We start from the raw sequence: 27,836 nt of genomic DNA on the forward strand, positions 1-27,836 counted from the left end.
CTTCCTCTTCTTGCCATGAACTTTCTGTCATAAACAGAATAGGTGATTAGCCTATAACATTCTTGGGTTTTAGCAGCACTAAAAGCTTAACTGATCAAATTTTTGTTCTTTAAATGCACTTTGGCGCTGTGGGTTACTGTACCAGACTGCAAAGCCATTTGAACTGCAAGCTTGGCTGTTGAAGCTCACCAGCTGCTCCTCGGAAACCCTATATAGTGTTGCTATGGTTTGGAGCCGACTCGATGGCACTTAACAATAATAACAAGCAGTAGCTTGGTGGTGCAGTAGTTAAGCCCTCAGCTAGTACCTAATCAGTTAGTTACTGGCTTTATCTCAACTAGCCAATCCAGAAAAGATCGATATGCCCATCTGCTTCCGTAAAGATCACAGCCTCAGGACCACTATGGGGCAGTTGTACTGTGTCTTGTAGAGTTGCTATGAGTTGAAATTGACTTGACACATTACACAGTAGCAACAAGCAAACACTTATCTCAAGCACTGCTATGATAAAACTATCACAAGTGGGTGGCTTTAATTTAACAAACAGAAAATTTCTGACAATTAGTAGACTAGAAAACGGAATTCAGGGTGCTGGCTCAAGGGAAGGCTTTTTCTGTCTGTTGTCTCTGGGGGAAAGTTCTTGTTTGCTCAGCTTCTATTCCCTGGTTCTTTGGTGATCTTTATGTGGTCTGCTGTCTATCTTCCCACACCTCTGTTTGCTCACTTGCTTGTCTAATCTCGTTATATGTCAAAAGACTGTTTTAACATACATGCTACACTAATATGGTTTCATTACCATAATTAAGAAAACCCATTCCTAAATGAGAATTTTACCACTGCTATATGGGAGAATTTACCCGGTGTGGTGCTGTAAGATAAGCACTTGACCTCAAGGTCAATGTGAACCACAAGATTCAAACTCACCAGCCACTCCTCAGAAACTGTGTACAGGGTCACTGTGTGTTGGAACTGACTCAATGTCACTTAACAACTGTATTTTGAGAGGACAATTCAATCCATAACTTGTACCAAAGTCTTTCTCTTATACGCTGCCCTAGTTTTACCTCCCAGATCTCAGTTTAAATGTTACCTCTTAATGGGGCCTTTCAATTTATGCTAATTAAGTGAGCTTTCTGTCACTTCTTCCTAATCTTTATTGTTTCCTTGGTAGTACTTATTTGTATCTGAAGTTACCCAGTTGATTTGTTTATTTTATCTTCCATGTAATACACAGTCCTGAGGCCAAGACTGCGTGTTCTTCATAGTGTTACTTTCTGTGCCAAACATGGTACATGGCACAAAGGCAATAAAGATTTGTTAAATGACTGAATGCTCTTTAGAAACCAGGATGGCCAGATTTCATATCTCATACTTTGGACATGTTATCAGAAGGTACCAGTCCCTGCAGAGGGACATCATGTGTGGTTAAGTGGAGGGTCAATGAAAAAGAGTAAGCTCTTCAATGAGATGGGCTGGCACAATTGCAGTAGCAGTGAGCTCAAGCATAACAACAACTATGAGGCTGGGCCATTACTCAGCAATGTTTCGTCCTGTTGTGTATAGGGTCTTCCTGAGTTGGAACTGCCTCAAAGGTACCTAACAACAAAAAAATAATTTATTTGCATGTTGTTGTTAAGTGCCATAGTAGAGTCGATTCCAGCCCATAGTGACCCTGTATAGGGTTTCCAAGGAGCATCTGGTGAGCTTGAACCACCCAGCTTGCAGTTCAAACGACTTTGCAGTCTGACGCATTAGCCCACAGGGCACATAGGGAACTTTTTTTGCGTAACACTGCTAGCAAACAACATTCTGAGTAGCCAGCGCAGCTCTGCACAGAAAACTGGACTTGAAGAGGTGTTTTATTTATTTCAGCTTTTCATTTAAATTAAAATTGAAAGGAATATATAGATAGGTGAAGAGTTGTTGTTATATGGTTTTGAGGTGGTTCACACTTATAGTCATGAGCACACCACACTAGGACTACAGGTGAAGGATAGTGGTTAAGTAAAGATAAAGGCAGTCTTGTTTGAAATGTTCTTCAAGAGAATGAAAACCTACATATTTTTGCTAAGCTGTATCATGTAAATGGTATGGATGGTTGCAAAATTAAGATAACTCTGTGGTTTTTTAATTTTTTTTCTTTTCTGTGGATTTTTGGGGGAGTTCTGGTGTGGTACTGTAGGACCTTGTGGTTCAAACTCACCAGCTGCTCCTCTGAAACCCTTTGGGGTTGCTATGAGTCAGAGGCATTTAACAACAACAACACCTTGTGTATTGCTATGAGGCATTCAACAACAACAACACCTTGTGTATTGGGTCTCTTTGTGATACAGCAGTGAACAGGTTTCACAGCTAACTGAGAGGTTAAAGGTTTACGTCTGCCCTGAGGCATTTTGAAGAAAGAGCTGGCAGTCTACTTTGGAAAAAAATCAACCACTGAAAACCTAGGGAGCACAGTTTTACTGCAACACATATGGGGTTACCATGCATTGGAATCTGCTTATTAGGAATTGATGAAAAACAATAATTTGCCTTAGAACTTTAAGTATACAATCAGTTAACTCCTATTGCTTTGCCTAATTCCTGACATACGGCAGAATATTCTTGTGTGTATGTGAAATGGAAAACCAGACCAGTTGCCCTGGAGTTGATTCTGTTTCAACTGCTATGTTTAAAGGTGATATGGTTTCATAGACCTCATCACTTACAAGAAAGAAAGCCAATAGCACATGGAATATTTAGATTTTCTGCTTTTGATCCTCAGTGCCTTAGGTTCAGCATTTCTAGTCAATCTGGCAAATTCAGGAAAAACTTGAATATTGTTTAGCAAGCAAAATATGTTCTGGGTTAAACTGATCAGAATATCCCTCAGAGCTTAATGTGGTCTTACTTGTGGTTGGCATCATGGGTTCTGGATAATTTTCATTTTGTCTTTTGTCATTGCAACAAAATGAGATTTACATTTATTTAGGCATTTTATTCTTGTTAACTAAAGCTATTCCTTGTAAACATACACATTTTCTGGTATAATCTGACCATCAAATCCCTGACTTTGTATGTGTGTGTGTAACTGTAGGATTGCATAATTTTACTGAGACTAATATAGATGAGATCCATGGCCAGAAGTAACACCTTTGTTGTGTTTTTGTTGTTAAGTTCTGTCAAGTTGGTTCAGACTCATAGCGACCCTGTTAAGGTTTCTGAGGAGTGCCTGATGGGTTGAACCAGTGATCTTGAGGTTAGCAATAGCAGTCCAGTGCTGTATTACAGCAGTAGGCCAGGACTACATCTAATTTCATGCTCTGTAATGTTTTTAATTTACAGAAAATCTGAAACAAGGGTGGTGGTCTTTTGAAGGAAATCTACTACATAGAGTGTAGTAGGTTAATTATTATATTTGCACAGTGAGACATCCAGAATATATACATTTTTTGGTTAAAAATTAAGTAGACCAGACTGTCTAAACCATTGGGGGAAAAAAAAAAACCCTCTAAAAATATTCTGGACAAATTGGAAAGTGTTATCTGTAAACAGCTTAACGTCAGTGGACATTAGTATTTCTTACCTTTGGGGTAAAATAAAAATCTGACTTTAAAAAATTATTATATATAATAAGAGAAGTTAATGCCATAAATCTCTTCTAATCTGAATTTCATGGAGAATTCAGACAAAAAGATATGCAAAATATATCTTGCCTCAGGTAAAGACAATGTGTCATGGCAAATATGGTCCAGCACTTAATAGCAAGTGGTAGAGCACCTGAGGGTAGAGCAGGCCAGGAGAGAGTGAGCGCTGGATCTAATTACTGACCCGAGACACCCCAGCAAGGACACTCATAATTTCATAGAGGAGAGTTTTGTGGGGTTTTTTTTTAAGTATGCATACATTTTTAAATGAAAACCACAGTTTAATTTATGAATGCTTTGGAGTTTTTTTTTGTTTTTTTTTTTAATAACATGTATGAATAGAAGAGTATTTTACCCTAAGGAGAGCATATAGCTTGCCTCTAAGCCATACCCTTGGAGTTGCCATGTGTTGGTTTGCCAGGATGCGCCTTGAATAAAGGTTTTGCGTGTTTGATACTCAATATGAGGGGGCTTCCAAAATTTTATGAAAAATGGAATAGAAATATCAATGAAAATCTTCCATGAACTTTCTGAAGCCCTCGTGTACATACCCTAGAGCTCCAGCCACCTTCTTTTGTGTTTTCAGGATTGAGGCCTACTTGAAGTAATCAGTGTTTGACCTGGAGTCAGTTGGGAAATTCCTTGTCCCTGAAAAAGAGAAAGTGAAATAAATGTTATTTCTTTGAGGTGGGTGATAGAAAGGCTGGTAGTAAATATTTGTACTCTTCTAGGAAAAACAGGAAGAAATTAAATGTAACAAAAATGAACTGAATGTTTTACCCCAAGCACTGGTTTCTGGTCTAATCTTACCTGGGAAGACCTCAAGGGTCAAATATGTGTACTCTGAGGTCTTTCCAGGGTAGACTGGGGGGAAAAAAAAAGCCATATATATTTATATAAAGTCCTGGTGTGGCACTGTAGGATAAGCACTGGACTGCTAACTGCAAAGTCAGTGGCTCAAACCCCCCAGCTGCTCCTCAGAAAACCTATAGACAATTGCTGTGAGTCTGAACTAACTTTAGATACTAACAACAACAAATATATAAGTTATGACTAACAACAACTTGCTAGTTAACAGTTAAATAGGTACTGGGTTGTTTACTGGCAAGTTGTTGAGAACTGAGTTATTTCTAGAGATTTGGCTTTCCTTTCCATGACTAATCCATTATCCTTTCCCTACCCATATGCTTAATTTGTGATTTCTGTTTCATTGTAACTTCAGTTTCTGTTGTCATAGTTCTCCACTTCCAATAAGCACTGGACTTCGAGGCCCACCGATTGGCAGTTTTAGCCCAACAGCTGCTCTGTGGGAGAAAGATGGGGCTTTCTGCTCCCACAAAGATATATTGGCTTCGGAAACCCCGTATAGGCTGGCTAGGAGTTGGAACCATCTCCATGACACTTAACAACCACAAGAACATTTATATAAAGATTTGCAGCAAGACAGCACAAAAATATTGATTGATGTCAAGTGCTGTAGTATTTTCATGATTTTGAGTTTTTAGGGACTGGCAAAATTGGCACCAATTTGGAGTTACATGAGGGAGGAAGTGTGCTCTACCCTTAGCTATACATTTGAACAGGCAAGAGACAGTTTTTAGTCTCCAGGGTTATCCTGACATCTTTTACAATCATTTTGCTCTCTGGGGAGAAAAAACACTCAGCAATTCAGCAAACTTTATATAATTTGACAAGATCTGGCCGTTAAATACTGAAATCTCAATCAATCTCAACCACGAAACATAACACACAGAGATTTTATTAAATTGTAGTTAATATAGATGAATCACTATTTCCCCCAGAAATATTGCTTCGCTCCTTTGTGGTCCCAATGTCTACAAATTAAAATAATTTTAGTTCACAGTGGACTTGATGGCTATTTAAGCTTCCACTCATGCAAGGACTGTTCACAGGAACAGTATCTCAGTGACTAACTGTGTAGGACAGATGCTCTGTTTTCATCCCAGGGCATTCACATTTTAAGGTGGATTTCCTTCTTTAATATCTGTAAATGTTTCTAGTCAGGATATTTTGACAATGAGAACGCATCAGTGAGTTGTTTCTTTTCTGAATTTTATACTTAATTTAGGTCTATTGGATGTCTGTTGAATCTCATGCTAATCCTTTGGGAGAGAAAATATAGTTTTGCTTAAACTGAATAGCAGGGAATAAATGTCAATACTCAGGAAATAGAAGTATTCATCAGAGAGAGAATAAGTATTTTCAGAGGACTTAGTGCTAAGAGTGGGTAGGAGTCCTCAGATTCAACCTTAGTGTTGTTACTTAGGTTTATTTATGTATTTTCTTCACGTAAAAAAAAAAAATCTAATTTATTAAACCATATTCAAATCAATGTTATAAAAGTGTTGTTAGACCATGGTTTTTTAGCGTAAGCTAAAGGCTAAAATTTTAATCTTTAGTTTTTCAGAAGAATTTTGAGATAATTGACTGTGGATAATACTTATTATTGCTAGAAGTTTCCAATGTCTATGGAACCTCCTCCCTGTATAACAGGTTTGCAGCAAAGAGATAACTCTCAAAGTCTTTCAGGAAAGACATGTAGGCTATTGGAAAATATATACTTGGTTGTTAACTGGCAAGTGGTTGAGAACTGAGTTATTTCCAGGGATTTAGCTTTCCTTTCTATGATGAATCCATTATCCTTTCCCTAGCCTATGCTTAATTCATGATTTCTTTTTCTCTGTAACTTCAGTTTTAGTTGTCAAAGCTCTTCAGTTCCAAGGGGACGACATGGACTTAGGGTTTGTCTATCCTTCCCATCTGGCAAATGTTCTAGCTTAAATTCTTGCAGATGGAACCTGAATTACTCGGCTTTCTTTTTTCTGTCAATTCACTCATATTCTAAACTATTACCATCAGATGATTTGGTTTCTCTAGGATTAGGTCCCCAATGTAGTCCAATCACCCGTCTAAGTAATGAGGGATGGGTTGGAGGGATGAGGGAATAAAACAAGGAGTCTTAGTGTTGTGCTGCAGATTAATCGCTGGACTGTAAGGTCAATTTGAATAACAAGGTCAGCAATTCAAGCTCACCCAGCTGCTCCTCTGAAACCCTATACAGGGTCGGACCTGACTTGACGGTACTTAACAACAAAACAACAACAGTACTTCCTTAGCCAGGGGTTATGGACTTGGCCAGTTCCTTCCAGACAAGCATCCAGTATCTGTAGTGTATTTGTTAACTGCAGTAGCTAATTTGATGATTTACTAATCATGGTAACAGATTGAAATAAATTTTGGCAAAGACTGAAAGCCAAATGTTTCAGGCACTTTTCATTATTGAAGTAAAAAGCACAATCAGATTTCTCAGCGATTTGTTTGTTTGTTTTTTGTAACTGAACTGTTATACCCTGGGAAGATTACCTGAGGATACTGAGAGAAGTGATTGTATATAGAAGAGTGTACTTCTTCTCCAGACCTTGTTAATAGCGATGCATAATTTATTTGCCTGCCTCCGTCTGTACCAAACAGCAGCTGCCCTCAAGGTGACAAGTGCCAGGAGAGTGTCTTGGACACAGGAGCCTTGTTGGGGTTTAAATGGATCGAAGGCTAGCAGTGCCAAATGCCAGGTGTAATGGCACAGAGGAATTGGCACTGCCAGTGTTATGCTCTGCTGGTCCATGGTGGAATCCACAGGATGTGCAGAAAATGAGTATAAAATCCACCGATCCCGAGGGTTGTGTGTTCATTCACTTGTTTTACAGTTGGAAACAAATGAAATCATCTCAATACCTTATTAAATTTCTTATGATAGCTTGTTGTCTGTTACAAAGGAAATACTACAATTCAGGTGTTCCTATCTGGTAACCTTTCAATGTCCCTAGACAATCTTGATCTATTCCTGCTAACTATGACACTTCCTTACTAGTCTGGAACTGCCTGTGTTAGGGAGTGCCATCTGTCCAGGGGACTGTAGTTTAACTCTCTGCTGCTGATGGGGGTCACGCTGGCCTTATTTCTTTCACTGCCCAGAAGGGTTTTGTGTGCATGTGTCTATACGTTTGATTGATTGACTTAAAGAGAAATGTTGTTAGATGCCATAGGGTTGATATTGACTCATGTACAGCAGAACGAAACACTGCCTGGTCCTGCACTACAGTGAGCCCATTGTTGCTGCCACTGTGCCAATCCATCTTGTTGGGGGTCTTCCTCTTTTTTGCTTTCCCTCCACTTTACCAAGCATGATGTCCTTCTCCAGGGACTGGTCCCTCCTGATAATATGTCTGAAGTATGAGAGATGATGTCCTGCCATCCTGGCTTCTAAGGAGCACTCTGGCTGTATTTCTTCCAACACAGATCTGTTGGTTCTTTTGGCAGTCCACGGTACTTTGAATATAGTCCTCCAACATTATAACTCAAATGCATCAATTCTTCTAAAGTCTTTATTCATAGTCCAACTTTCTCATGAATATGAAGTTATTCAAAATACTATGGTTTGGGTTAGGCACACCTTAGCCATCAAACTGAAATCTTTGCTCTTGAACATTTTAATGAAATCTTATGCAAAATAATAGGTGTTTTATTTTATGTGCCTATTATATTGCTTGGAGTCCTGGTGTGGCGCTGTGGGTTAATGTGCTAGACTGCAAAGCCATTTGAACTGCAAGGTCGGCGGTTCAGGCTTACCAGCCACTCTTTGGCAACCCTATACAGGATCGCTATGGGTTGGAACCGACTCGATGGCACTTGACAACAACAACAACAACATTGTACAGCTTATGAGATAAGCATTATTTTTACTTTAGCTCATGTCCTGTTTATATCTCTTTCCTGATTGTTACCTTCTTTCCTGTTACTGTCCTAAATGTTTTGTTAATATCCCTTTCCTTATTTTACCACCTAAGTAGGTGTTTCACTATAACTTCACTTTTAGTTGTCATAGTTCTCTAGAACTGAGAGAACAGAATTGCCTTTAAGATTTGTCTTCCCTTTATGGTTGGTAAATATTTAGGAAAAAGTTGGTGTTCTTAGTATATTATTATGTAGATTTATTTGGTTTTGAATGCTTTCATTAAGAGAATCATATGAGAAATCTTCTGTGACTTCTGTGTAACATTGTTTTGAAGGTAATTTATATTGCTATGTGTATTTATAGCCAATTGCTTTACATTGAATTGCATTTCACAAATTGTTGTTGTTAGTTGCTAATGAATCAACACCAACTCATGGTGACCCTGGTGGTGGTGGTTGTGTGCCGTGGAGTTGATTCCGATTCATAGCGACCCTGTATAGGGTTTCCAAGGCTGTAAATCTTTATGGGAGCAGAAAGCCTCATCTTTCTCATGTGCAACAGCTGGTGGTTTTGAACTAGCTGACCTTGAGGTTAGCAGCCCGACTCATAACCACTACGCTACCAGAAGTGACCCTACATACAACAAAAGATAATATTGTCCCGTCTAGGTACATCTTTATGATCATTGATACACTTGTGTCTATTGCTGTCATCACTGTACTTTGAGACTGTTCCAACTGAGGGAATAATTTTTCAGCACTCTACAGGACATCATTCTTTTGTGATCCATAGCGTTTTCATTGCTAATTTTCTGTTAGACTTTGCTTTCTAGTCTGTCTCAGTCAGGAAGGTCCACAAACCTGTCCACCATGGGTGACCCTGCTGGTATTTGAAATACTGGTGATGTAATTCCCAGCATCATGGTAAAATATAAACTCCACAGTGCTACGGACTGACAGATGGGTAATGTGACCATAGATTGTAGTTATTGCTTAGTGCCATTGAGTCGGTTCTGACTCATAGCTACCCTGTATAGGGTTTCTGAAGAGTAGCTGATGGATTTGAACCGCCAACTTTGCTCTTCAAACCAACTGTTCGGTCCTGCAGTGCCACACCAGGACTGAAATATCACCCAGTATCAGTTCATTTTGGCAAGAGGGACTAGTCACTGGAGAAAAAGAGGAAGACGGCCCAGCGAGATGGATTGACAAAGTGGCAACATCAACGGGCTCAAGTATGGCAACAATTGTGCGGTTGGCCTAGGGTGGGGCACTGTTTCGTTCTGTTGTGTATAGGGTCACTATGAGTCGGTACCAACTCAATGGCACCTAACAACAACAACAGCAACAATAGTTCATTTTAAAATAAAACCAAATTTCCCAAGATTGTCTTTTACAATTCTGATTCTTGAACAATTATTTAAGCAAAGATCAGATATAGAATTTGTTTACCTCTTTAACATTTTAATGTAGTGATTTTTCCTGTCAGAATGACTTTTTGTAAATTACAGACCAGTTGTCTCAAAGAATGTCCCATTTTCTGACTTTGTATGACATTCAGGTGTGGCACTGTGGGTTAATGCGCCAGACTGCAGAGCTGTTTGAACTGCAAGGTTGGTGGTTCAAGCTCACCAGTCACTCCTCAGAAACCCTATACAGGGTCACTATGGGTTGAAACTGACTCGATGGCACTTAACAGCAGCAATGGCTATAATGACTCTCCATATTTTCTGGGTTTTTTTGAGTAAGTTTTTGGTAATTTGTGTTTCTAGGTGTTTATGATTTTATGTAGTTTTGAATAAGCACTGATTGCTTACCAGAAGATTGGTGGTTCAAACCTTTAAGTTGCTCATTAGAATCCCTGTAAAGCATTGAAATGAGTTGGAACCCATTCAATAACAAATATTTACTATTTTCATTTCCAGTTTTAGTCTACTTAAAACAACAAAAAAGCTAAGTTTAAAGGCTTATTCCACTAATTTCATTCTTTTTAAATTTTTAATGTGAGAATTTAAAAAGAGAAGCATACTTTTATATACCATTTCAAATATTAAGAATCTTTTCATTAATCATTTACTTCAAGTCTTGTTTTCTTTTTAAAAAGATTCAATTACAATGATTCTTGGACACTTGATGTGTTTCGACATATGCTTTTAAACTTCTGAATGATTTATGATTTAAAAAAAACGATCTTTTACTTTTGTTTTCTGTCTTACAGAGAATATATCCTGTAGCCCTGGTGTGGCACTGTAGGATAAACATTGGACTGCAGGGTTGGTTTGAACCACAAGGTCTGTGGTTCAAACTCACCAGCCATTCCTTCGAAACCCTATAAGGGTCACTATGATTTGGAACCGATTTGAAGATACTTTACAACAGTATCAATTTATTCAATTTTTTTGTGATGTATTTTATGACCCTCTTAGAATACACTCAACTAAAACAAACATTCAATATATTTGCAAGAAATTCTTGTAGTTGTTAGTCACAGTGTTATTATATAAGGGGACTTCAAAAAGTTCATGGAAAAATGGAGTTAAAAGAGAATGGAATTTTTCAAAGAACCTTTTAAAGCCTCCTCATATGTGTTTATATTAATTAAGCTCATTAATTGTCTTGTTGAAATCTTGTATATCCTCAATAATTATTTTTGCTGTATTTCTCTGAAAATTTCTTGGGTGTTTGTAAATCTTTCCATACCCTAAGGTGTGTTGTCAGTTGCTTCCTGAAGTTTGGGCTTCCCCCCCCCCCATTGTATGTTTTGAAGCTGTAATTACATCCATATAAATTTAAAATGTTTCTACCTTCCAGATCCTTTGAGGCTTTTATCACATTCAGTGGTCCTCTGTATCTCTCTGGTAACTTAATGGTTATGAGTTGGGCTGGTAAATTTGCAGTTAGTAGTTCAAAACTACCACCAATGGTGCTGTCGGAGAAAGATGAGGCCTTCTGCTCCTGTGAAGAGAGTCGGAACCGACTCCACAGCACATAACCATCGTCACTTTATCTCTAGTAAAGCTCTTTCTCTACAAGTCTTTTTTCTCCTATGTTTGTACAGTTGTACCAGTTTTCTTCTGGTTACTATTTACCTTGGTGGCCTAGTATTTATTGACTTCCCACTGCTGGTTATGACTTGTGTCCTGATTCAAGTTCATCACTTTTAGAGTACAAGGAATGAGTATTTATTAAGAAACAAAGCCACAGAGTTTCATAGATAATGTGGAAACAATTTCATAGATAATATTTAATCAAGAGTTCATGTTTGAAGAATCAGATTGCAAAATGAAAGATGCGCAATAAGATTTGAAAATATCTTTGTGAAGTATGGGGAGAAAGGAGAGACGACTAGAATAAGAACTAGGTCATTAACAAGACTTCTCTGTTCAGATAGGGACAGTAATGTGAACTAGTCAATTCAGGTGTTAGTTATAGTGTATCCATCATGACCAAACATAATCACTGATCAAACATACTTTTGGTCAGTAAAAGACTTGTGATACTATCTGAGTAGGATATATAGCAGATTGTTGCAGTTTGAATTGGTTGTTCTGAGTTCTTTTTAAAATTTGTACAATCTATAAAAATACTAACTACTTTAGGCATTAATGGAAATAAGCTATTTCTGATTTTCCTTAGCAAAAGAAAATGTTCCCAGAGTTGTTTCCAGTGGGGTGAGGAGCATGACTGCATGATTTCTGAAGTTTAAGGGGCTGCTATCTCTGGTAGCGTAGTGGTTACGAATCGGGCTGCGAACCTTAAGGTCAGCGGTTCGAAACTACCAGCCGCTCCGCGGGAGAAAGATGAGGCTTTCTACTCCCGTAAAGATTTACACCCTCGGAAACCCTGTACAGGGTCACTATGGGTCGGAACCGACTCAACGGCACTTAACAACAACAACAACAACATCATTTATACTGTGATGGATTGTTACTGTTTAGCTTCCTAACTCCTGCGATTCTCTAGGAATTCCACATTCTCTTTCTACTTTCCGAGCTCGCTACTTTCTACTTATTTAAAATAGAAACAGCTATTTTGTATAATTGACCTTGACCATTCATTTATGTTTGGTCAGTGTGAATTCCTTGTAACACTAGATTTATTAGTCTTTTCTCTGAATTTTGAAATAGACATAAAGAAAATAGAGCAGTTTCTATTTGGGCCAAGATAAATCTTCAGAGATTTTGATAACTGTGCTTGGTAACATGTGATCCAAGTAGCTGAGGAAACCAGTGTGTAGTCAAAAATTAATAAAGGTACGCAGAGAGACAGAGGAAGAGGATTATTTTAGCTTCTTTCAGTTTACTCCCTTGTTCAGTTCTGGAAACGCTGCTTCATCCTTGCTCTTGGTTTTGAAAAGATTGCTCAAATCGCCTTTCAGTTATTTCCTCTGTTTGCTTCAGCAACTTTGACTTGATTTTCTATTAGTTGTAAAATAACTTCATGCTAATATATTACAATGAAATGTACCATTGTTTTGATCTTCGACATTACAGTGTGAGATCTTCACCAAACTAAAAACCAAGCTCACTGCCCTCAAGTCAATTCTGATTCATAGTGACCCGGTACAAAGTTCCCAAAGCTATAGATCTTTGTGGGAGCAGGTAGCCTCAACTCTACTGAGTGGTTGGTGTGTTTGAACTGTTGACTTTGTAGTTAACAGTCCATTGCTTATTCTACAGCACAGGGGTCAGAAAATTCTAGATAACTGTTAAAGCAACAGACGGTTAATGACAGAATAGAGCTACATGTAAAGCTGATAATATATATTATAATCATGATTCAATAATTTCTACAATTATCTCCATGACTATACCCTTATGATTTACATTAAACATAGTTCACTTGAGGAATTTTTTTCTTTCTGGAACTTTTTATTTGAAATCAATGCAAGCTTACAGAAAAGTTGTAAGAATAGTACAGAAAACAACTATTGCTCTTTGCCAATGCTCTTGGCATTTTCATTTTATGGTTAATAGATATAAGATAAATTTACATAAGCATTTTTTTCATTCACTAGAGAGTATCTGGAATGCATCATGTCCTATTACCCCTAAATAGTTCAATATGCTTTTCCTAAGAATAAGGACATTCTCTTATATAACTAATGCATAGTTAAAAAAATTTTTAATGTTAATATTTAACCTATTTATGCTCATATTTTATTTATGTCATTTTCCTTATTAGTGTCTATTTATAACATTATAAAAATGTTTTATTGTGAATTATGTGATAGTTTACATGGGAGAACATTAGTTTTACATTCATCCTATTGTATATCATTTCATTGCTATGGTTACAATCCCCTCCATGCATCATCAACCAACCAAAGGGTATACACTGCAAACCTGGCACCTCCCCCCGCAAGTCATCAGCACACAGTCCCTCTCCCTCTCTGGGTCTATAGTCCCCAGCCACTCCATCTCTCTAGGTCATCATCTCTGCCTTCATCTCAGGCATCACTGCTTCTCTGGGTAGGGTCCCGCTTTCCGCTCTTCTCCCTTGATGGTCCCAGGGACCTCCGCTCCTAGACTGCAAAGTTAATCACTCCCCTCCTTGCTACAAAAGGTCGACCTTTACAGTTCCAACCCTCACAATCAGTCCTGATAACAATTATTCACTATTGTATTACAAGAGACCAATCCACATTTCCTTATTTATAACATTTTTGATGGCTTTCTTTATCCAAAGTCAAGCTTAGTATGCAATTCAGGTGTTTTATTTTATTGTTGTGGATGGGGCTCATAATGTCAAGTACAATAAATCCTGCCATTGAATTGTCAACTTATAATTCACAGGTCCATTTGTCACTATTCATCCAAGGTTGCCATTTCTTTTTGCTGAACCTTTGATGAAAAAAGACTTCTGCAAATTACTGTTGTTGTTAGGTGCAGTTAAATCTTTTCTGACACACAGTGACCCTATCTATATACAACAGAACAAAACAAAATATTGCTTTAGTCCTTCACCATCCTCACAACTGTCTCTATGTTACAGCCATCTTCTTGATGAGCTTGCTATTTTTTTTTTTTTTTTTTGCTGACCCTCTGCTTTACCATGCATGATGTCTTCTCTAAGAACTGGTCCCTCCTGATAACATTCCCAAAGTATATGAGATGAAGTCTTGGCATCCCCACTGCTAAGAAACATTCTGGTACAGATATGTTCATTCGGTGGCAGTCCATGTTGTTATTGTTGTTAAGTGCCATCAAGTCAGGTATGATTCATAGTGACCCTGTATAGGGTTTCTGAGGAGCAGCTGGTGAGTTTGAACTGCTGACCTTATGGTTCATACCTATTTTTCGGTCTAGTGCTTTATACTACAGTGCTATATGAGGTAAACTTAGTATTTTTTACCAAAATTATAATTCAAATACATCAAATCTTCTTTGGTCTTCCTTATCCATTTTCCAATATTTACATGCATAGGAGGAAATTGAGTATACCATGACTTGGGTTAGGCACATCTTTGTCTTCAAAGTGATGCCTTTTCTTTTTAAAACTTTAAAAAGAGATTTTTTTGTAGCAGATTTCTTCCATATAATAGGTCATTTGGTTTCTTGATTGCTGCTTCCTTGAGTGTTGATTTGGATCCCAATAAAATAAGATCCCTGACAACTTCAGACTTTTCTCATTTATCATGATGCGGCTTATTGGTGTACTTGTGAGGACTTTTGTTTTCTTTATGTTGAGGTGTAGTTCATACTGAAGGCTGCAGTCTGCTCTTTATTCATGAGTAATTCAAGTCCTCTTCATTTTCAGCCAGTAAGGCTGTGTCATCTGCATGCCACAGGTTGTTAAAAAGTTTTCCTCCAACCCTGATGCCACATTGTTCATATATTCGAGCTACTCAGATTGTTTGATCAGCATACCGTTTGACTAAATCCACTACCACTGAGTTGATTCTGACTCATATGAACCTATGTAGGTAGGGTTTCTGAGGTTGCAAATCTTTATGCGAACAGAAAATCTTCTCTTTCTGGCTGGTAGATTCAAACTGCTGACCTTGTGGTTAACAGTCCAATCCTTAACACAGATTGAGTAAGTGTGGTGAAAGGATACAACTCTGACCCACATCTTTTCTGATTTTAAACCTTGCGTTATCTGCTTGTTCTGTTCAGATGACTGCTGCTTGGTGGTTATATAGGTTCTGCATGAGCACAATGAAGTGTTCTGGAATTCCTGTCTTTCTTTCACATTGTTATCCATAATTTGTTATGGTCCACATATTACTTTGCATAATTAATAAAGCACAGGTAAAATCTTCATTGTATTCTCTGCTTTCAGCCAAGCCCATCTGACATGAGCATTGACAGCCCTCATTTCACATCCTTTTCTGAAACTGGCTTGAATTGGTAGTTCACTGTTGATGTTTTGCTGTAAACGTTTAAAAATCATCTTCAGCAAAATTTTACTCTGATATTAATGATATTACTTGTTAATTTCTGTATTCTGTTGTATCACCTTTCTTTGTGATAGGATCTTTCAGTTTACTACTTCATGGTTAATTGATTAGAATCCAAATCAATTAAAATCATAAATTGGTTATAGCAAGGGATAGCAAAGTTTTTTTTATATGGGGTCAGGTAGTAAAATAATTTTGGTTTGGTGAGTCATTAGTTCTTTGTCATAACTACTCCCACTGCCTTTATAAGCATAAAAACAGTCACAGACAAGAAGTAAGTGAATGAGTGTACAATGCAATTTTATTTCCCAAAACAGAAAGTGACCAGATTTGTCCCACAGTCTATAGTTTGCCTCTGCCTGTCTGTAGCTAGATGGTCTTCAGAAAAACTATATGGAAACTTCTAGTCGCTTACAAGGAATCTTGGTGGCACAGTGGGTTAAGTACTTGGCTGCTAACAGAAGCGTAGATGGTTCGAACCTACCAGCTGCTTCACAGGAGAAAGATGGGGCAGTTTACTTCCCTAAAGATTTACAATCCTGAAAACCCTATGGAGCAGTTCTACTCTGCTCTATAGGGTTGTGATGGATTCGGAGCAACTGGATTTGGGTTTAGACTCATATGAATTCTCTACCTTTGAAAAATGACTTTTCTTGAAAAGTTGTGCTTATCTTTTAGAAGAATTTCTGTGCTTTCATCATTGAAGAGCTGATCTCATTAAATCATTCAAGGTTTTCTTCAGTTCCCCTGATGTGTGCATGTATCTCTATTGTGGCAGTGTCTCCTGTGTTATATTGGAATTTGTGAGTGTCCTCCAGCTGTACTCATCTTTTTCAGTGCCTTATTATTGTCGGAAAAATTGTTCATAAATATTTGCTTTAGTAATCTATAGATGTATTCTCACTTTTCTGACCATTGTTTTTCATGTGTTTCTCTCATAAATATCTGACGTATATTTTTAATGGCCTATTAGCAGCAGTTCGAAACTACCAGTGGTTCCACGGGAGAAAGATGAGGCTTTCTGCTCCCATAAAGATTTACAGCCTCGGAAACCCTTGCAGGGTCGCTATGAGTCAGAACCGATTCCACGGCACGCAACAACAACAACAACAACAATTAGCAATTTTGGTTAGATGTTCTGTGTTTTTGTTATTAAGTGCTGTCAGTTCATTTCCGACTCATAACATCCTGCATAGGGCTTCTGAGGAGCAGCTAGTGGCTTTGAACTGCCTACCTTGTGGTTTGCAGTCTAGTGCTTATCCTATAGTGCTTTGTAGGTGACTGAAATTTCATATATCACTAGCCTAAACAATTAGTCTGCTCTTTTTTTCTGTATCGCTTAGTGATATAGAAAAAAGTGACAGAGAAATGTTGTAGAAAATGTAGAAAAATAGTAACATCGAGTCATTTTGTTATTGAAGCAATTTCTGCATCTGGGCCCTCCCTTCTCTGTGTTTTCTGGAATTAAGACATATTCTCAAAAACTCTTGATGAGATTATGGCTGCTGACTTATAACAGTTCTCCCTGCATGAATTTAAAGCATTCTATTCTATGTGTTTGAGTCCTGATGTGGGGTGTTTGACTGTTAACCACAAGGTTTGTGGATCAAGCCCACCATTCACTTCTCAGAAACCTTATACAGGGTTGCTGTGAGTCAGAACTGACTCCATGGCATTTAACCACATTTTATGTTAGGTTGATATAAGGTTTTAGTTTTTTTCCTTAGTTACTTGTTTTGGGTTAGATATATCAGATGTGATAAGTACACCCAACTAATTGCCACATAAACTTAGTAATTTAATTTATTAATTATTTGTTTCTGGGGAATTTCTTAATTTCTCTTTAGTTTTATTGCCTAAGTTTTGTTCATTTTCCTTCTAAAAGAAGACACAAAAGGCTGAAGGGGAAAATATTCCAGTGAAATAGTTATTTTTAATGGTGCTTGATAAAATTTGACTATGAAGGTTAACAAAAATGGCTAACCATTTGTAGCCAGTTGTAGAATTATTGATACAATTCATTTCCCAATGTTAGTTCTTACCCTAAATTATTTGGCTGTAGAAAAATAAACACCGTTTTGGTAATGCTTTACCAACATATATGGATGGTGTTTGCGTCTGAGTTCATAGTAGATTTTGGTCAGGTAGAGCTGGCAAAATTTTGAATAAACTAATAGGTCTTTTGTTTCTTTTAGTTGACAGGAATTTAAAACCCTCTTATGAATTGAATTCCATGTCAGTTTATGGAATGGTTTGTATACAAAGAATAAATCTTGTGTGTAGATCATTTGTACTTTGTTTTTTCGAAGATATGGTGGCATCTATATGATAGGCCTTACGTGGTTGGGATTGTTTACTCATCCAATAATCTGATATGTTTTCAGAACAAAGCTTCTTGGATAGCTGTCTCTCAGGCAATTCTATAATACATTGCATAATTCAAACAATATAAATGTATGCAAAATGCTTCAAGTTTGATTTTTGGAAGATAAATTGAATGCAGGTGTTCATTGTTTACCTAATTGTAAGATAGCCTATTTTGTTTCTACTTGAAACATTCTGAGTATAGATATACACTGCGGAGTGAACGGAGTGAAAAACTTGTGCATGCATGCCTTTGATTTAGGTTTACTCTAATGTATGTATTGTTCTTTGTTGGGCAAACTTCCCAGGCTGGCTTGCAGAAGTAATATTGTGAATGATGTTAAGGCTGGAAGGATATGCAATTAGATTATTTGCAGCCATGGACCATTACATGATTACCATAAAACAATTGTTCCGATGTTTTTCTCTTATTAAACCTCTGAAAGTTGTAGAATCCATTCCCAGAAAAATAACCACATTATGCACAAAATAGTTTTAAAGATTTCTCATCCCCTTTGAATTCTATTCATTTACTTCATGTTAGCAACTCTGCCATATCTTATACACTTAAATTGAAACCACTTTTATGGAAGATAATTTGGAATATTTATCCAATTAAAATACACATACTGTTGGGTAATGATAACAGACTGAACATTTAGATAATTTTACTCAAACCTTATTAAAACTACTAGAAAGGAATAAAAAATAAGACAAACCCACAAGAACAAAGGAAACAGGACAGCTGACATTTGCAAAAATAAGCAGGCAAACAAACACAACTAGGAAGCTGAGCATCAGATGAATAACTAGTAACTCACTTAGCTGACCTGAGAAGGCTGAATTCAACATCAGAAGTGGGGAAAGTTAAGATGAAAATTTCCTATACTGTTAAGTCTGAAGGTATTCAGGTCCTGGTAGTATGAGGTAACTGAAATGTGAGTGAAGGGAGTGGGAAATAGAGAGGACTAGTTGAAAGCTGTTTAAATAGCAGCCATGTATCTAAATTGCCTTCCTTCGCCTATGATCATGGGCCTCCCCAACCCTAAGCATGTAGATGAGGAGGAAGCACTGCCTATGACCAGGGAAAACATCAGAAGCCTGAGTAGCTTGCTAAAAACCAGCAATTAACAGGTCTCCTATATACTGTTGGAGTCTTGGTGCGGCACTGTGGGTTAATGCGCTGGACTGCATAGTTGGTTTGACCCAAAAGGTTGGCAGTTCAAGCTCACCAGCCACTCCTCAGAAATCCTAAGCAGGGATGCTATAGGTCAGAACTGACTCGACGACACTTAACAACAACAACATATACTGTTGCTGGTAGGAAGAAGAAGCTGTGTGAGGGCTCTTTTCCCACTCAACAACCAGAAAACTGGTGGTTTGCCTTTCCCTTCTGGTTAGAAGAATTTTGTCTGGGGGATCTGCCCATTCTAAGAAGAAAGATGAAAAATACCAGCCCTAGAGGTATCCCAGGAAATACCTCAATCCAATCACCCTAGAGTGAATCTTACAGTTGCAAAACTTCTTCAACAGAAAAACCAAGAGACAACATGTTATTCAGAGATACGGCATAATAGAGAAAATGATTGATCCTGATTCTTCAGTCCTCTAAAGAAGTTTTACAATTCCACATCCTTACCATAGCCTCTGTTTCCTGACTCTGGGTTTGGCCCCCTGACTTGCTTTGCACAGTGGGATTTTGTCCATGAGCTATAGACAGAGGCTTTAAATATGCTTATCCTATTGGGATGGCCACCTTATGCTTCTCCTATGGCCATAGGAAATTGTGCTGTGGTCAGTTGCTGCCATATTGTCTGGACTACCGAATGTGGCACAGAACGTGCCACAGTCAATCCACAAATTTACAGCTTGATGGAGAGTTATCTCAGCCATCCTGCAGCTGTGTGAGCAAGAAGGAACCATTTATTTTACACGCTGCTGGTATTTTGCTCTTATTTGTTACTTAGCAAATTGACTGATAAGCATGGAGATAAATACTTGAAGAGTCAGTTAAAACTGGTAAAAAAAAAAAAAGGATTGCCTATGAATAAGATAAAGTAGGATAAAAGGTTGGAAGGGAATTGTTTTTCTTTAAAAAGCCTTATAATATTTGATTCTTTAAGCCATGTGCATGTATAACTGGTAAAAATGTGGACAAAAAAATGAAGATAATACAATTATATGATTGATTTATGGTTGAGGTTTGTAAAGGGTATTTTGACAATGGGGCTAGGTATACAGTTGTGAATAATAAAATCCTTCCTCCCTCTCAATCGTAGTCTTCTGACTGATTAGGGCAGTTTAAGAAAATGGAGGTTTTTTAATCAAGAGAAAATATAGGTTTCACAGAATTGAAAATCTCAGTAAGATCAAAGGGCAAGTATAATGTGAGGTGGGAGATTGAGAAATGATGGATTAAGGATCAGGTCAGACACTGAGTTATTAAACATTTTATAGAAGCCACAGATAGAAGTAAAATCAGTTTCTGGGTTTGACTGTGGCAATTAGTTGTTCTAGTGAAGGTAAAGATCAAGGAAAGAGTTTCAAAGGTTAGATCCTGACTTCAGTTGGTATGCAATTAATAGGGGTAAACAGGAAGTCTTTTCCATCTGTCATCCCTGTGGAGGGATGACAGTATTAAGGAAGGGTGGATAATTTTTGGAAGATGACATGAATTTGAGCATCATCATGAGTTTTTCAAGGAAGAAAAAGAGGAATGGAAATCTGCAATGCTAACTCTGCTTTCGACTTCTGTAGTAAGTGGTGGTTGAGAGGATTCAGTACCACTATAGAAATGATGCGAGGTAACTGGTATTCATTCAGATTTAAGAGGTGGAGAACTGCCTAGTAAATGAGTTTGAGTGCTGCGGCATATTGCAGAGGAGGTGCAGTTGAAAGTCCAGGGAACGAGGCTAGCAATAGGGTGATGATACATGGGAAGACTTAATGACAGACCATTACTTATGTTGTTTGACAATAAACATTCACCTAATTCTTCTACTATATGGAAGAAAATAGAAAATAAATAGACATATACTATAAAGCATTCAAGTATGTGTGATTTTAAAAAAATGTGTTCATTTTTCTAATGGTCACAATTGAAAAAATATGTTATAGTTGTAATTAAATTTTAAAACATGTTTTCCATCATTATTTTTCCAATTTCAATGTTAATTTTTCTTAATAACATTTGTAAGAGAAAGTAGTAGGAGAAGATTGTGTATTCGGTCATAGCTAGGCCCAATATTCCTTCAGAGAAAATAGACTCCTGCATAACCACTGATGTCACTAATTTGCACGAGTCTTCTTGTGGCGCTGTGGGTTAATGCGCCAGACTGCAATGCCGATTAAACTGCAAGGTTCGGCGGTTCAAGCTTACCAATTGCTCCTCAGAAACCCTATACAGGGTCACTGTGAATTGGAACCGACTCGATGGCACTTAACAACAACAACAACAACTGTTTAAAACCCAATGTGTCTGGTTAGATATGGCGATATGGGTTAATGTGCTGGACTTCAAAGTCGATTGGAACCACGTGGTCGTTGGCTCATGCTCACCAGCCGCTCTTTGGAAACCCTATACACTGTTGTGATGAGTCAGTATCAACTCGATGGCACATAACAATAACAACGATTTAGACTTTACTAAAGTCTTACCATAAGACAGATATTGTGCCAGACATAGGCACAGTCAGAATGCTCCTTGGAAGCCAGAATGGCCAGACTTGTCTCTCATACTTCAGACATATTATCAGGAGGGACCAATCACTGGAGAAGGACATCATGTTTAATAAACTGGAGGGTCGGAGAATAAGAGGAAGACCCTTAATGATATGGACTGGCACAGTGGCAAGCGTAACAATGATTGTAAGGTTGGCTCAGGACCAGGTAGTGTGTTGTTCGCTTGTGCTTAGTGTCACTATGAGTTGGTGTTGACTCGATGGCACCTAACAACAACAACAGTAATTGATCAGCATCCCAGGATGGTGCAAAGGGTTTAATGAGCTCAGCTGTTTAGCTTAATGGTTGAAATTCAAATCTACCCAGTGCAGTTTTGGATGAAAGATTTACTAATCTAGCTCTGAAACATCAGCTATTGAACACCCAGTGGAACACATGGATTACCGTGAGATGGGGTCGACTCCACAGCAAATTGGTTTTTCTTTTTTTAGCTAATGTAGTTTTTTTTTTTTTTTGTCATTTTGATGGTTCTTCTGAAAATGTAAACAAATGTTATTTATATTTTATTAAATATATGAGTGACTAAAATTTTTCTCACAGTGGAAGTTTGAATAGTTCCCATAGATAGAATTAAAGTATCTAAACATAAATTCTTCTAAGATATTTTAATATTAAATGTGTAAGATAATTGTGATCTGAACATGTCCTGATATTAATAAGACAGGAATTGGAATCTCATAGTCCCATTTATTTGTTCACTAAAGAGTTCTGATAAAGCAACCTTCAACTGTATTTTCAGGCATTTCATAAACACATTTGGAAACTGACTTACAAGCATAGAGAATAAAGTTCTGTATGAAAAACCTGAAACAGTTGAGGGAATTAAAATCTCTTATTAATGATTATACTATCTTTGTGTGTGTGTTTGCAGATTATAGAAAATATTATTGTGTAATTTGACTAGTCAGTAGCTAACTAAATCATTTATGGATTGTCTAGACCCTTCGTAAGGAGCCCTACTAGCGTGGTAAGTTACACACTGGGCTGCTAATTGCAAGGCCAGCAGCTCTGTGAGAGAAAGGTGAGGCTTTCTGCTCCCATTAAAATATAAAGCCTCAGAAACCCTATATAGGGTTGCTATGAGTGGGAACTAACTCGACAGCACACAACCACCAGCACCACCACTAGGTTCTTCCTATCTTACTTACAATTGATTATGAGATGAGAGGTTTGCTTGTATTTAAAATGGCATTTAAGCTTGCTGTTTCCTAATATGCTTTTTTCTTGTTCTCCAGTGTAGTGATTATGACTTGGAATTTGGAACTGAATGCTTACAATTGGCTCTAAAATACTGCCACACCAAAGCCAAACTGGTAGAAGGATCCTCTGATCTCTGGAAGGTAAGGAGATGAGATTTTGCTTTGGCTGTGTCTATGATTGTTTGTCCTGTCTAAAGACTCAACTCTACAAGTACAAAAACTTTCTAGAGACTTCAGAGAATGCAGAAGTAGTTTGAAATTATTCGGCTTAATACTGAAACAGTTATTTCCTGGAAAAAGGTAGGAGTGTGTGAATGTGTCTGTTTGTACATGCATGCTTAAAGTATGCAGATGAATGCATGCATTTATAAAGACTACAAATTTAAATGAGCTAAATGAGTCTCACACTTGGTTTACTGAGCCATCAAAGTGTGGTATTACTTCTGTGGCTTGGCTTCAAGAAAACTTACTTGGAAATAATTTATTTAAACACATTCCATTTTAGCCATCAAATTGTCTCATTCACTTTCTTTTGCCCTCAGTTTTGCTCGCTGTATTTGCTTACACTATTGCTAAAGCTCCAATAGATAGACTCCATGCTTCTGCTTTCCACATAGAAACATTTCCTTCCAGGCCCTGGCTGAAAGCGCCAGTTTAACTGAATTGAAAGAATCTCTGCCACAATTCTGAACCAATGAGACAGGTAGGCAGGCTCCCCTTCCCTAAGCCCCCATGAGGAATTGGACTTTTTCCTGTCACAAGGCCCTACTCTTCTAATGGTAAGGGAAAGGAGTGGCTACTGAAAACAAGGTAGTTGCATTACCATACTGCAAACTCCTGTTTTGGTAGGGGTGTGTTAGTGACTACTTTGTTTCCTTGGGTAGCATTTTGTTTAATTGAACAGTACATTCTGAATTAGAGTTGTAGTGCCATTTTGTAATTTTTTAAATAGGTATTGTTGATTTTGAAATTTTGATTGTAGTCTCATGAAATCTTTATAGAACATACCCTAAACCCTAAACCTGATTAGTACAGATTCATTCTTATGCTTAGATTCTCTGAGTCAACGAACATATTTCTAAATTGATACAAAAAAATTCCCAAAAGCTATGATTAAATGATTGGGTATTTTGCACTGTAATATTATGAGCCTTGCTGAATGCTAAGATAACCTTGTTTTTGTTGTTGTTAAGTGCCTTTGAATCAGTTCCAACTCACAGTTACCCTGTAAAGGGTTCCCAAGCTGTGGCTGGTGAGCTTGAACCATCAACCTCATGGTTCTTAGACATTCTTAGAAGGTTGAATTCTAAGGTTCTAAAATATTGACAAGATGGGGAAAATTCACATAATATTATTACTAAGAATGCCCACTTAGTGTACATGAATTTTGTTAATTTGTTTATCATCATTCTATATGTGACTGAAATGGTGATATATATAATTATGAGGATTTACGCAATTACCAATTGTCTTTTATTAAAGACCACATCCTTACCTGCACATGCTAATTTGAAAGCCAAGCAAAACTTTGATGCATTTCATTACTACTAACGTGTTAACCTTCTTTGACTTGGTGTTTGGATGTTGCATGTTTCAGTGCCCACCTCTTGTGAGTGTTGTGAGCCTTTCACTAGTTTGTAAAACACTGTGGAGAGGACTTACAGGAACATATAGACCTTTGAATTTTTCCACACTATTTTCACAAATTCAGTTTATTTTTGATAAAAGGTTCATATTTCACTTCTGTCTTCAGCAAGAAGGTATTAGTCCTCAGACACATTTTATTCCTTTGCTTCCCTTTGTGTGGAACAAATGTCAGTGCACACTTACAGTGACTGGCCTTGCCACAGTGTTTTTATGAGTCCTACTGATGAGTTATTTCATACATATAAGTAGTGACACACTCTCTTGGACACAGTGGAGCTACATCATAGTGCTACTTGTAAAACTGGGCATAAGATAGCCCTATCCTTATGAATGTGGTCTGAACAATGATATGCTTAGTGTCTTAGGGTGGGTTCTCTAGAGAAGCAAAACCTGTGAAGCTTATCTATCTGTATATATAAAGAGAGGTTGATGCCCAGGAAATGGCTGACACAGTTGTAGAGGTGGTCAGTCTCAAGACCATGGGTTAGATATCAGGGTAGAGACATCATCTGATTGGTGTAGCTACAGGGATGGTGAATCAAGATGGGTCAAACAACAGACCATTAGATGCAGCAGGTAAGATGTCAGGCTGCTGATGACTCCCAGGATCTGCAGATAATAGAGCAGGTCACTGGCTCAAGTCCAAATAACTGGAGATCCAAGGGTGAGCCAAATGCATAACCCAGCTCAGCAGAGAGCAAAAAAGCTTTTCCTCAGTGTCCAGTATACTGGAAGCAGGCCACACTCCCAAGGAAACTTCCTTTCAATTGATTGGCTGCTCATAGGAGACCTCATCATAGAGTTGATTACATTCTATTAGATCTCATCATGGGGATGACAACATCTTAATTGCTGAACCACTGAGAACCCTAGCCCAGTCAAGTTGACACAGAACCTTAACGATCACATCTAGGGGACCAGATTTTTTTCTACTGATTAAGGTTGAAATTATTTTGAATGCAAATATTGTAGTTGTTTCAAATTGTTTCAGGTTCTTTATTTCCTTCTTTTGCCTCCTATCTCTTATCATCTTCTACTTTCTTCTGTGTTTTGGTATTTTCTTAGCTGTTTATTTAGTCTCTAATGACATTGTATAATTTATTTTTACCAAAAAGTTATAAATTAATTAATTTTGTGATGCAGTAATTGGCTGAACCCTAACAATCATGAGGATGGTGAAGGATGGGCTGTTTTGTTCTGTTGTGCATGGGGCTGCTATGAGTCAGAATCAACTGGATGGCACCTAACAACAACATCTTTCAGTACCAATTTCATTTGCCCTTTAAACCAAAGCAATGGAATCTGCACTTGAAAATTAATATTCGAATTCTATGCTAAATGTAAAGGTACTGCCATTTTCCCTTTATTCTGATCAGAAGAAAAAGGTTTAGTACAATCCTGCTGAAACTTTTAGTGGGTTCAGATGGCAGAGCTAAGCAGTTAGAACATGATTCAGAAATCAGGCTCAATGGAAGACACATTCTGATGTTGTTGTTGGTGGTGGTTGTGTGCTGTGGAATCTTTCTTTTTCTAGGGTAGCAATGGCCGTCCTATGGGACTTTCATTGGGAAACTCTACCCTATCTACCCTAAAACACTGAATATTTCCCCTCAGACTTCTTTTTGTTCCCCAAACTCAAAGAAAATCAAAAGGGAACATGATTTGTGTCCCTTGAGGATGTCAAAACCGCTGTTTTTGATGTATAAATTGAAGAGTATAGAATTATTTGGGGAAGGGTTAAAAGGATGGAAATACTTTCTTCAGAAGTGTTTAGACTTAGATGGAGATTATGCTAAGAAACATTCATATTTAATAATTTTGTTTAATAATGGTATCTGATTTTATGACAATATGTTTTGACTCACCTGTGTATTTGAAAAAGTACATGTGGGGGGAAAAAAAGCATCCGGGGTGGTTCTGACACTCCCATGACAGGCCTTGTGGGGTCTGAAGGAAACAACTGCTTGCTTGCTTTTTAATTACTGAGCAGAGTAGAACGCACTCCACTGGACTGGCAAGGGCAGATACTGTGTCACCAGGCACAGAAGAGCAGCTTCCAAGACTGGCTCCTGGGGATGAAGGATTGAGCCTCAGGCTTCCCCTGAGTAAATCTGTATAGACTTTCCTACAAACTCCTATTTTGGGGAGCTGTCATCTAGTCAAAAGAACTTCAGTCCTTGTAATTTATAGTTTTACCATATTTTTGATGCAATTTCTCTTTTTAAATAGGTAATTTTATTTTGTTGTTCATGTTCAGAATATGCACAAACATACATCAATTTAACAGTTTCTGCATGTGTCTTTTAGTGTCATTGATTACATTCTTCCAGTTTGGGGGTGTCCTCACCCTTCTTTTCTAAATTGTGTTTCCCGTTAACACAAGTTCACTATTACGGTTCCTGTCTGATCTTGTAAGTAGTTGCCATGTTGACAGTTTTTAGAAGAGAATAATGCTCAGACAGATCTTTGCTATTTTAAACCTCGCTGTGGGTTCAGCACTTGACTTCAAACCACTAGGTTGGCAGGTCAAAACCAACCAGATGCTTCTCAGAAACCCTATACACAAGGTCGCTGTGAGTAGGAACCAACTAAATCGCACTTAACAACAACAACAAACTAAACCATTTCATTTTAAGGAGACTTCAGGGGTATTTTTGATTTAAAGTGTAAAGATTATCTCCGGGCAGTCATTTCAGCGTTTCATCTAGAAAGTCTGAATTACAATAGAATATGAAATTCTGTTCTGTTGTTTCCCTCCTTTGATCAGGGGAAATTCTATGAAATATTACTTCAAAATATTCAGAAATCAGGAAGGCAATTGCCCACACATTCCATATCCTTTCCTATTCTTGACTCTCCTTCATCCTATGTCATTCCATATGAATTGTTGATAGTGTTGTTGTTAAGTGCCATCAAGTCAATTCTGATACACAATGACCTTGTATAGGGTTTCCAAGGAGTGGCTGATGGGTTTGAACCGCCAACCTTGGAGTTGACAGTCCAGTGCTTATCCTATAGTGCCACACCAGGACTCCTCTATGTGAACAGAGACCGATTACCATGACTTTGATGGCCAGTTGCATGCTGTTAAGACCTCAGACACTG

The 27,836-nt window shown here is 37.8% G+C and overlaps 1 protein-coding gene across 1 annotated transcript in view; it reads left to right on the forward strand.

Annotated features, from left to right (window-relative positions):
* ISPD (isoprenoid synthase domain containing) overlaps positions 1–27,836 on the forward strand; it is a 393,355-nt gene that overhangs the window by 62,123 nt on the left and 303,396 nt on the right. Inside the window, exon 4 of the mRNA XM_006832246.1 lies at positions 23,121–23,225. Within this exon, the coding sequence (XP_006832309.1) occupies positions 23,121–23,225 (105 nt within the window). The remainder of the gene's footprint in view (positions 1–23,120; positions 23,226–27,836) is intronic.

This window comes from Chrysochloris asiatica, unplaced genomic scaffold (assembly GCF_000296735.1).
Source record: "Chrysochloris asiatica unplaced genomic scaffold, ChrAsi1.0 scaffold00006, whole genome shotgun sequence".
In the NCBI taxonomy this organism is placed as follows: domain Eukaryota; kingdom Metazoa; phylum Chordata; class Mammalia; order Afrosoricida; family Chrysochloridae; genus Chrysochloris; species Chrysochloris asiatica.